The sequence below is a fragment of the Microtus ochrogaster genome, assembly GCF_000317375.1.
Source record: "Microtus ochrogaster isolate Prairie Vole_2 chromosome 6 unlocalized genomic scaffold, MicOch1.0 chr6_random_2, whole genome shotgun sequence".
Lineage (NCBI taxonomy): Eukaryota > Metazoa > Chordata > Mammalia > Rodentia > Cricetidae > Microtus > Microtus ochrogaster.
The window spans coordinates 5481632-5494200 of NW_004949095.1; the positions used below are offsets into that span (position 1 = coordinate 5481632).

General features: G+C 44.3%; 1 protein-coding gene across 1 annotated transcript in view; it reads right to left on the bottom strand.

Moving 5' to 3' along the window:
* Positions 1-12125, bottom strand: part of Soat1 (sterol O-acyltransferase 1) — a 47427-nt gene extending 35302 nt beyond the window's left edge. Inside the window, exons 1-2 of the mRNA XM_005363908.3 lie at positions 11990-12125; positions 3281-3394 (exon numbers count right to left, since the gene is read on the bottom strand). Of these exons, the coding sequence (XP_005363965.1) occupies positions 3281-3386 (106 nt within the window). The 5' untranslated portion in view covers positions 3387-3394; positions 11990-12125. The remainder of the gene's footprint in view (positions 1-3280; positions 3395-11989) is intronic.
* Positions 12126-12569: the final 444 nt, after the last annotated feature.

The window sequence follows — 12569 nt, forward strand, 5'->3', positions numbered from 1 at the left end:
CTCAATAAATAAATAAATTAAAAAAAAATAAAAATAAATGATACAGTTTCAAACAATAAAAAAAAAAAATAAGACACTCTTGAGAAGCCCACACCACCTTAGGTCTGTACAACCCTCTCTATTCTGAGTATTTGCTGAGACCTGGTCTCACTGTATAATCTTGGCTAGCCTCCCTGCCTCTGCCTCATACACATACAAGTATTTTTTTATTTATTTTAGATTTATTCTATGTATATGAATGTTTTATCTGTGCTCTATGAACATGTATATCTGTGCACTGTGCATGTGTGTCTGTGCACTGAGATGTGCCTGAGGAAGTCAGAAGAGTCAGATTCCCTAGAACTAGGGTTAGGATGGTCGAAAGGCGTTATATGGAACTGGGACTAAATACAGGTCCTATGCAAGAGCAGGGAGCACTTTTAAACATTAAGCCATCTCAGTCCCCCAACATTATTATCTTTGGGGTCACTACGGCTTCACAGAGATCTACCTGCTTCTGCCTCTTGAGTGCTAGGATTAAAGGCAGTGCCACTGCGCCTGTGGTAAAGTTTAATGAAGTCAGGACATCGCCATTCTTCACAGCAGTGATATCTGACTGCAAAGCCCAATCGGTACCATCTCGCAGGCTCACACACGCCACACCTCGGGGAACCATCTAGCAAGTTCTTTCACACTTCACACCTGGGGCCCCAGTAGGAGATTCTGACTCAGAGCTCAAGCTACTGTATTGGATCATTTCTTCATTCAAGGAAGATTCTCATTCACACCCCAGATGAAATGTGGCACACTAAAAGCTGTGTCTCAAGATGATGGTGCACACCCACAATCCCAACACTTGGGAGGTAGAAGCAGGAGGAGCAGAAGTTCAAGGCCAACTTCAAATACGTAACAAGTTACAACACAGCTTGGCCTACATGAGATCCTGTCTCAAGAAAAACTAATAAATGAATAAAAGCGGTACCTCAAATCTTAACCTGTATATGAAGCACCAAGAATCCTATTAAAATTAAATTTAACTCAATGCACGTGAGGTGAAGCAGCAAGCTCCCTGGTTGGCCTGGCTATTCGGCCACACTGAAAGGCCTTCAAGCCATCGCAATTCAAAGGTCACAGTTTACTCATCTACATTCCAAACATTAACGTGAAGAAAGGCTTTCTTTTCCATCAGCACTACCTTCACTAAGGAGGGTGCCACACATCTTAATTTAAGCGAAACAACATAATTCTGTAACATCTGTATTAAAACCTAGAATGGTTCCAACTCATGGCTGTGGATCTAGCTCAAGAGAATGTTTGCCAAGCAAGCAGGAAGCCCTGCATGAGAACTGGGCAGGGTGCCGAATGTCTCTAAACCCCACACTTGGGAGATGGAGCAAGACTACATAGAAAAGCCCTTTGACAAAACAAAACAGCTTTTAAAAAACAAAATATAAAGAGAATAAATAATAGTGTGTGATGATGCTGACAGACAGTTTCAGTCATACCTTTTCTGTCTCTAAGAAGTATTAGCATTAGAAAAAAATAAATGGAAACCTAATTCATGGGAATCCAGGCAGGGGAGAGCACCCAGACTATGACCATGAGTACGAGGGAAGAAGACTGCTTCACTCTTTGCAGCACACCAGGATTCGACCACGTGCAATATGTAGGCAATAAATAGCTGGGTCTGTCAATAAACCTCATTACACCAACTAAACAGCCTCATTCACAGTCCTGGTGCGATCTGGCTGCCGATACTTGCAATTAAAGTACAAAAGGCTAAATAGAGAGAGAGCCTCTTTATGAAAAGAAGTCTGAGGATGCCAAAGACAACCTGTTCTCCCGAAGTCCCTCTCCTATTTGTTAACCAAACCTGTCTCGAGTTTCAAATCCCTGCAAAAGCAAAACTAAACAAATGTCACTGCAAAAAATAAACATCCCGATGCAGTAGATGACATTGTGAGGGCGGCTTCTCTGCAGCTACCATTCTTAACCACAGCCTCGACCTGGACAAGAGCTGCACTGTACTCTCCGTGCACTAAGCAAATAAATGCCCTAATCGCCCTCTCGCCTAGGGTTTAGACGTCAGTTCAGACCCTGCTCCTTACTCGATCTTTGTTCATTCTATTGTAAGAATAACTAGTCACTGGGCAGTGGTGGTGCATGCCTTTAATCCTAGGACGTGGGAGGCAGAGGCAGGCGGCCTCTGTGAGTTCCAGGACAGGCTCCAAAGGTACAGAGAAGCCCTGTCTTGAAAAACAAACAAAACAAAACAAAAATTAGCAACTTTGAGATTATACTTATTTATAGTAATTCAGTTATGTGGGGTTTTTGTTTGTTTTGTCTTTTTGGGTTTTGTTGTTGTTGTTGTTATGCTGGGAACAAACCCAGGGTCTGAGTGAATTACACCCCCAACTATTCATGATTTTGAGGGCTCTACCATTCACTTAACTCAAAGCTCCATAAATGAGAACACATGTATTGAACATGTATTGATCACTACTATAACCAAAGATCCATCAAGACATTTCCATAATTACTGGTAGGCTAGGCTGGCTGAATGAATGGATAGTATCTAAAACACAGTAGAAATGTTTGTTGAATTAATGTTTATGTATTTACTTTTATTTTATATGTACAGATGTGTACTGGATGGTTTTGTGTGTCAACTTGACACAAGCTAGAGTCATCAGGGGAAGGAGCCTCAGATGCGGAAATGCCTCCATGAGATCCAGCTATAAGGTATTTTCTCATTTAGTGATCAACTGGGGAGGGCCCAGCCCATGGTGGGCAGTGCCATCCCTGGTCTGCTGGTCCTGGGTTCTATAAGAAACAGCCTAAGCAAGCCAAGGAAAACAAGGCAGTAAAGTAAGCAGCACTCCTCCATGGCCTCTGCATCAGAGCCCGCCCTCCAGGATCCTGCCTTGTTTGAGTTCCAGCCCTGACTTCCTTCAGTGGTGAACAGCAATGCTGAAGTATAAGCAAATAAACTTCTTCCTCCCCAACTTGCCTTTTGGTCATGGTGTTTTCTCACAGCAATGGAAACCCAGGATATTTTGTCTGTATGTATGTCGTGTGCCCTGTGTGTGCAAGGCTCTCAGAAGCCAGACAAGGGCAGCAGAGTCCCTGGAATTAGAGTTCAGAACCACCTCTCCAGTTATCACTAAATTAATATGAACTTACTATCGGATCTATAAAACCACCAGTACACATTTGTAGTAAAAAATTGCAAGAAATGCCCTGGAACAGTGAGCTTATTTTCTGTTTCATTAATTTACCTCAGAAACATTAAAAACCTCACCATTTCTCTGGGTTTCCAAGAGATTTCTCTGGGCTTCATCTTGCTCGGGATTTTCACCAGATTTTAGCAGCCGGTTTCTTAGTGACATCTTTTCCTCTCCCACCATCGAGCTGCCTAGGAAAGAAGGAGCAGGAATAAAGACGCTGAATGCTCCCCACAGGAAGGAGTGATTCGTGGACAAGCCCCTGTCCTGACAGATCAGTACACAGCATAACACCACTGCACATCATGGGTGTGCATGTGTTGGTTAAAAATCTGAAAAAGGAAATAAAAAGCAAAGAAAGCCAGCCTACAAACCACAATCCCAGAGAACTTAGACAACCATGGGGATACTAAGAGAGACTTACATAGATCTAATCTACATGGGAAGTAGAAAGTAGAAAAAGACAAGATCTCCTGAGTAAATTGGGAGCATGGGGACCTTGGGAGAGAGAGGGTTGAAGAAGAGGGAAGAGGCAGGAGCAGAGAAAAATGTAGCGCTCAATAAAAATCAATAAAAAAAAAATCTGGAAAAGGTGGGGAATGAAGCTCAGGGGTACAGCACTTGCCTAGCATACATGACTGACACCCTGAATTCGAACCATGGTATCACAAAAAGATTTAATTTCATTTAAAAATTAAAAGCTTTGAACTAAATTATCTGGCTAGTTGAATTTCATGATTACTATGCCTAAGAGAGGTAAAAAATGATGATATGTTGTCTGTCTCTGATTTTATTTTAATCAGCTTTAATACTTTTTGAATATAAGATATTGCACCAAACTGACAGAAATTAGCCGCTCTCACATGTTGGCTAATTTCAAAGGCCTTTTTACACAAAGCCCCCATTCCCAATAAACAATTCAGCTGAGCAAAGCACTGGCTGAACACGTGAAAACTTAAAAACAGCAGGAGAGCCGGGCATGATGGCTTAAGCCTTTAACATCAGCAGGGGAGCTTTGTGAATTTGAGGGCAGTCGGGTCTGAGTTTCGGAATAGCCATATAGAGAGACCCTGCTTCAAAACAAAAACAAAAATAACATCAGATGATGACAATGGTATGTAATAAGGAGAGTCCTCTGATTCCAAGCCAGAGGAACCCCATCTTCCACAAGCCACCATGTGACAGTTCTGCAAGCCACTCTCCCCAAGGCTGAAGTGTCTTCTCAGACAGCAGAAGGGCTATGATGAAGCACGCATACAAGTGACTCCCACAGTACACTGGTCTGTGCTTTATACAGGGCTGAGTCTGCTGCAGTCACCTCCAGTGCCATACACCACGGTTGTCTGAGAGTTACGGTGTGTGAACCTGCAGTCACCTCTGGGCTCTGCTCTCAAGCCAGGTTTGCACCAACTCTGCTGCGGACTTTCCAACAGGGGCTGGGGATGGAGGAGGGGAGACACATCTATCTTTAGCTGTCCACAGCTCCTTCCACAGTCCCTAGAAAATTCTGAGTACCTTCTAGACAAACTCGATTGAGTCATTCCTCAGGCTGCTGGTGCTAGTCCAGTTTGGTGCTAGTCCAGATATTCATTTTACATCTCTTAGGAACAGGCACACACGATACCACAAGTTAGGGTATGGTTACCAAGTCAGTAGTAATAAATGCAAGCATCTAGAGTTAAAAGAGAGGCTAGATCAGTAATCAAATAACGGTTTCAAGAGAAAGGATGTCATTAACAGAACTTTGAAGGGCTAGAGAGAAGTCTCAGAGGTCAAGGTTCCTATTGCTCTTCCAGGAGACACATTTTGTTTGGTTCCCAGAACCCCTGTCAGATAGCTCACAACCACCTGCAACTATAGCTCCAGGAGACCAGACAACCTATCTCTGGTGGCACCAGTACACACACTGCATATAACCACACATGCATAAACACAAATAAAAGAAAAACAAACAAACACGAGCTCTCCTCTGTGCTGACACTCAATGATAGGAGAATCCTGTTAGCAGATAACTTGTCTTTTCCCTGGTGATGTGGGATTCCCCTCTGAATGCTATCATTACCATAAATGAATAAAGAAAACTGGTTTGGCCTGATAGGGTAGAATAGAGGAAGGCAGAGAAACCTAAACTGAATGCTGGGAGAAAGAAGGGAGGAGTCAGAGAGATGCCATATAACCCCCTCCGGAGACAGACGCCAGAACTTTAGCCAACACTTTAGCTGGTAAGCCACAGCCACATGGCCATACACAGATTAATAGAAATGAGTTAAATTAATATGTAAAAGTTAGCCAATAAGAAGCTAGAGCTAATGGGCCAAGCAGTGATTTAATTAATACAGTTTTTGTGTGACTATTTCGGGGCTAAGCAGTCAGGAACCAACAAGCGTCTCTCTCCTCCTACGCCCTGGTAAATGAACCAAAGCTGTAGAGCGAAGAGCTGTGTCAGTCACAGCCACTTGCTATGCTGTAACGGGGTCACACGCCTTTCTCAGTGATGACTGACGAAGTGAAGAGAAATCAACTCACACCTTCCAATGATAGAATAAAAAGAAAAACTTCAGATACCTGAAAAGGCCAAGACAGGCCCTCATCTCACAATCTAGGCAAAATTTAAGCCCAAAATGTATCAAAGACATAAAACTGAGGGTTGGGAGCCTGTGGGTAAAGTGCTTCCTTGAGCAAGTTTGGATCCCTAGCACTCATATCAAAAACCAGGTATGGGGCTGAGGAGATGGCTCGGCAGCCGAGAGGGCTGACTACTCCTGCGGAGCACCCACAAGATGGCTCACGACGGCCCTAACTTTGGCTCCAGGGATCCAATGTCCTCTTCTGACTCGTGGGCATGAAGAACTCATATGATGCACACACATTCATGCAGGCAAATCACTCACACATAAAACAGAATAAATAAATCTAAATCTAAAAATACACACATGCACATATGCAAAAGAGAAACTTAGAAGCCCTTTGGTACGGGCTAATGACAAAGATTTAAAAGTCATCTACATGAAATCTGAGAGGAAACCACCGAGCATCGAATTATCCCACAGAAATAATCAGAGCAGTGGTAAGTGGGGGTGAATGCTGAGGATTCTTTGAAGGAAGCAGAAAACAGAAATAAAAAAGGCACTGGCATAGCAAAGAGGAGTTTTACAAAAGGCGATGTGGGCCTCAAAATAGACACGCAGGCCAGGTGTGGTGACGCATCCCTTTAACCCCAGCACTTGGGACAAACCTCTGCCAGTCCTCCATAGTGAGTTCCAGGCCAGGCGGGGCTATAAAGTGAGACCCTGTCTAAAAAATACAAACTAAAATAAAAACAAGACCTCTTAGGGCTGGGGCAATGACTCAATGGCTAAAAGCACTTGCTGGTCTTGCAGAAGACCCAAGTTCAGTTCCCAGCACCCACAATGAGTGGGCAGCTCCCAAACTCCTGCAACATTCCCTTCTGGCCTTCAAAGGAGCCTGCCTACACATGTGTGCATACTCACACAAAGAAAGATATGCATACACATATATACAATGTTTTTAAGAACTTGAGGGGATTTCATACACACACATAGACACACACACACATTAAAAATAAAGGACAGGGGCTGGAGAGATGGCTCAGTGGTTAAGAGCATTGCCTGCTCTTCCAAAGGTCCTGAGTTCAGTTCCCAGCAACCACATGGTGGCTCACAACCATCTGTAGTGAGGTCTGGTGCCCTCTTCTGGCCTGTAGACATACACACAGACAGAACATTGTATAATAAATAAATAAATAAATAAATAAATAAATAAATATTTAAAAAAAAAATAAAGGACAGTAAAATAATAGCTGGGAAGTAGCAGTACACACATTAAACAAGCAGATCTCTGTGACTTTGAGGCCAGCCTGGTTTACTAAGCAAGTGCCAGGACAGGCTCCAAAGGTACAGAGAATCCCTGTCTCAACCCCCTCTTCCCAGAAAAAAAAAAAAAAAGTAAAATAAACAATAAGTGTTTGAAAAATAAGTTATTGAAAATAAGTGTCGAGGCTGGAGAGACAGACACCTCAGTAGTTAGGAGCACTTACTACTACTCTTGCTGAGACTTAAGGTTCAATTTCCAACACCCTCACGGTAGCTCACAACCATCTGTAACTTCAGTTCCAGAGGATCTGATGCCTTCTTCTGGCCTCTATAGGCAAAACACCCATACATATAAAAAAATTATTAAAACCAAATGCCAGATTAAAGTTTATTCCTCAAAACATAAGAAAGTATCCCAGTGCAATGCTTATCAATGCTAGAAAAAAAAGAAACAGCTATTGTTTTAATGCTTATGCTTTATATGCACAAAATGTGGGGATGAGAGGGGAAGGCAGGGAAGTGGAGTATCTCACTGTATAGACCTGGATGACTAGAATTTGCAGAGATCCTTCTGCCTCTGCCTCCAGAGTGCTCTGATTTTGAGTACGCACCCCTTTCTAGTCTTTCTGTTTTTCCTTTTCTTCTCCCTCTCAAATCACACTTGTTAAAAAGGAAGGTTGGGATCTCAGAGTGAACTTCAAAGGCAGTTCATCTATCTAGCACGTGGGAGGCCCTCCATTCAGTCCCCAACACAAAAAGCAAAAAGATGTTCTCAAAGAAGGATTTGTTATTTACCTTGAGGAAGACAAACTCAGAACCAAAGAAAAGGATGTGTTAAAGAAAAGCAGGTTCAGCAGCAGTGCCAACAATGAGCTCACAGACAAAGCCCTGGAGCCTGAAGACCCACGTGACACGTGTTTATTGGTAAAATAAATGAAGGAAGAGATAAGAAAGATCAGATAAGCTTACAAATGACTAGAGAAGTCTTTGAGGTGTGGCTGGCTATGGGTAGAAGGTGGCTGGTCACAGACCCCAAGTGAGTATGCTAATTCAGAAAGGCTAGGAATGGCATTATGCAATTATGCCATTATGTATTATGCAAAGAGAGAATAGATAAGCCCAACATCACAGGCCTGTAGGCCAGCCAAGGTCTTTTTTTTGGGGGGGAGGGGGGGTTTCGAGACAGGGTTTCTCTGTGGTTTTGGAGCCTGTCCTGGAACTAGCTCTTGTAGACCAGGCTGGTCTCAAACTCACAGAGATCCGCCTGCCCCTGCCTCTGCCTCCCGAGTGATGGGATTAAAGGCGTACATCACCACTAAGGTCTTTTATAAAGGCCAGCTGAACACACAAGTCAGCACTGAAGACAGGGATCTGGGACACATCAGTGCACACCGACAGCTAAGGCTAAGCACAAGTTCAGGACATGTCCCAGGCAGGTCACCTAGGAACTATACAGGCTTCTATTTACATAGCTCTTATCTAACATGCCAAGCAGTAAATACTAACAATTTTATAGATAGCTAAGTATTATGAAGCATTTAAAAAGTTAACAGCAAAAAGATAAAATGCAAAGAGATAAAAGGAGAACAAGGAGCAAAGAATGCTGTCGGGGGTGGGGTGAGGGTGGGGGTTGGGAGGATTCAGAGGGATTCTCTGGGGTCAAGATCACGGTAAATTCAACTAGAGTACAAACACAAAAGGAAGGGTGGTGTGTGACTTTTAGCAAGGTTTTGTTTTGTTTTACACACACACACACACACACACACACACACATAATACACATAATCGGGTGGTGGTGGCGCATGCCTTTAATCCCCAGGAGGCAGAGGCAGGCGGATCTCTGTGAGTTCAAGGCCAGCCTGGTCAAGAGCTAGTTCCAGGACAGGCCCTAAAGAAAGGAAGGAGAAAAAAAAAGTATATATAATACATATCTATATTAAAGGTTATTTAAAAGAGAGGGTGGAACTTGTGACTGCTATTTCACAATGTGGAGATGTGCTAACAGTGAGTACGTATACAGTTGGTTCCACTAAGGCAAATGTATGGGAGTAGGTTACAAAATGTGTTGAGGAACTGAAAACAGAACATAGGATGGTTCTCACAAGGTCCAGCAGCGAAGGAAAACAAGCACCATCCACGGTGCTGGGCGCCAAAGGAGGGGTACCACCAGTTCACTAAACATTTACATTCCTTATTCATTGTTGGTGTGTTCTGCATGTTTGGGGTTTTGTTTGTTGTTTTATTTATTTATTTATTTATTTATTTATTTACTTACTTATTTATTTATTTTTGAGAGACGGTCTCACTACGTAGCCCTGGCTAACCAAACTCTAATCTGCCTGCCTCTCTGCCCCAAAGTACTAGGCCTGAGTCACCACAAACATTTCTACCCCATTGCAAAGATGTATTTGGGTGGTGGAACTATCTTCCTTTTAGGTGACAAAGTTGCCCAGTGCGGCTGGCAGGATAGCTGAGTGGATAAAAATGCCTGTGTGCTGCCTGGCAACCCAAGCTGAATCCCTGGAAGCCACATAAAGGTAAAAGAAAACTAACTACAGCAAGTAGCCCTCTGGCCTCCGTACTCACTACAGGGGTATGTACGTATATGTGCGCACAGCCACACACTAGCAATAAAATGTAACACACTGATTAGACAAGAGAGTAAGAAACCAATCTGCACAGGAAGTTATGCAATGCCCTGCAACAGTAAAGTAAATAAAAGGAATTAGAGAAACAAATGATTCATGGCCCAAAGAAATGCCAACTTTAGCTTGCCTCCAGTTCTCTTTCAAAAGAACCTATAAAACTGTATCACAAATAAATACTAGGTACCTCTTACAGGTGAATAACTCCTCTATCACCCAGGGGAAGAGAGAAACCATTATGGATAGAATTTATAATCCAACCCCGGATACAATGGTACACATTTGGGAGACTTGAGCAGGAGAACCCAGGAATTTAAGATCATTCTCACCTACACAGTATCAGGCCAGCCTGGGCAATAGGGCCAGCCTGGGCTACAGAAGATCCTATCAATAGAAAGAAGGGAGGGAGGAAAACAGGAAGAAAAGGAGGGGGGAATTAACAATCCAAAGCATAATGTCTTTATCTTCTTCCCTTCAAAAACGGTTTGCCCTACCCTACAACTTTTTCATGTAACTATCAGAGATGGGTCAATTAACCAGACAGAACAGGAGAACTTGGGCAAATTTTATTTACATCTGAGTTTGTTTAGTTATTTTGGTTTCTCGAGACAGGGTTTCTCAGCCTGCATCACCACCGCCCAGCTCATCTGAGTTTTACTTACAAATGATTAAATATAACTAGTTATCCAATGTGGAGGGAAAAAAATCTTAAACCGGATGGTTGTGCGCACTCCGGGCAGGCAGAGGCAGGCGAATCTGTGAGTTCAAGGCCAGCGTGTTCCAGAACAGGCTCCGTAGCTACAGAGAAACCCTGTCTCCAAAAACAAAAAACAAAACAAACAAACAAAAAACTTAAGCCTCCTGTCTGACAACTGGAACTTCCATAAGAAATAGTCACTGCTCGAGAGGGAGGGGGAATGGAGTGGGGGAGGGGGAAGGAAATGAGAAGCGGGGAGGAGGCAGAAATTTTTTCAACAAAAAAATAAATAAGTAAAAAATTTTTAAAAAATTAAAAATTAAAAAAAAGAGTCACTGTCCCTGGTTAATGTTTTCTCAAGGTTCCTTCTCTGGCCCTCCAACTCTAGTTCTATTCACGACCAGAGCAGACCCTACCCTGAGAAGACAGAGATAGCTTAGCCTCAGAAATCCACTAGAAAACAAAGCGTCTCCTTACAAACATGATTAACTAACCGCTGGTAGGGAGACTTACAGAATGCTAGCAGGCTTCTACTGATGAGTGGTTCCCACAGCGAAGTGATCTTTGGTTTGAGGAATGTTTAGTGGTGGGAGAAGGAGAAAGGGGGAAAAAAGAGCAGAAGGGGTGGGGGAAATGCTCCAAGAGATAACAGGAAGCTTTCCAGGGACAAGAAAGGAAGCTGGAGCCTGGAAAACCCACCAGGCTTGAAGGCGGCAGGAGCTCAGGTACTCAGCACCTTGCCTGGGTCCTAAGGGAACGTGAAACCCCTGACCAGTTCCAAGCACGTGACACACTAAGCCGTGTGCTTCTCCACGTTTACCCTGCCCCTGCTTACCCTTCCCAGCATCAGAGCTCTTTGCAATCCCCACTCCCACAGCCTGAGCTGGCTTTTAACAAATCATTTATATTTACCACTTGAAAGCAAACAAGAGAAAAAAAAATATTCAAGTTGGATTCTGCATTAACGAAGAAGACAAGTAGTTTGAAGGGCAAGAGTAGCAACTACTTAAATATTACAGTGACCAACAACTTTTATAGAAAATGCAGAGCAGGGAGCTTATAGTAATTTCTCACAAATAATCCCTAAATTTATATGTCGCTTAAGCAACATGCCTATTAACACTTAAGATCAAAGACAAACTTAACAACTCCCTCCTGCTACTTAAAAACAGAACACGAGCTTGACTAAAGGTTTTGGCGCCCCGGCCCACAGTCTGATGTCTGGTAGTGCCATCTTTCCCTTCACACACATCTCCCCCGCCCACATCAGGAAAAAACTGACTTCCTGAGCTCATTTTTTTGGTGTCGCTTTTCAAAGAATGCGATGACTTCTAGTTCTCAACTTTCTTTATTACTGACTGGCTTGCGAGACACCACATGATTCGGGAGACATCGAAACCATCACTGATATTGAAAAGGCTGCCGGTCATCCGGATGGCTACGGGTAACTTTCCCGTCCTCCCCCCGGCGACAGGCAGCGTCGCGGCGGGACAGTCCGGCCCAGGCCAGGCCCGCAGAGCCGGAACGTCGCCGCCACCGAAGTCCCCTTCCTCTTGGGCTCAGGGTGGACCTGGACAGCAAAGGAGGAGGGGAGCGGAAGCTTGGGGTTACCTGCGGCTCGAGGGCAGCTGCGGCGGTCGGGGCAGTAGGTCTGCCGCGGGAGGGTCGCTGCAAAACGACGTCCCTACGCGGGTCCGCAACGCCGCCAGCCGGGCTGCGGAGGAAGATAAAGAGCCGGCACCCACCCCCGTTCTCCGCCCCAACCTCCCCAGCCCGCGGCTGCGTCACGCGCATCGCCCCGAGCTCCTGGATGCCATTGGTGGTCCTGCGGCGCCGGGCAACGCCCACTGCCACGCCCCCTCCCCGGCGCTTGGGTACCCGCGGCGCTTCTCCAGCCACCTGGTCTGGGGCTCTTTTGCAACCCTCCTCCAGTGTGGCTGCGAGGGGACCGACTCAACTTCCTGAGTCCGAAAAGGCAGCCTGCGTGGGACGAGGGCTGCCTGCGCTAACGGGGCTCTTGAAACTGACCGTTAAGGAAGAAGAAACAGTGGCCGGAATCCTATCATAAGTCGCTTTGTGATCTAAATTATACTCGACTGAGTCTGTCCTTCAGTAACACACAAACTACAAAAGACAGAAATGAGTCACTTGAAATAATGAGACAATCAAGTAATTTAAAAAACATCCTTGA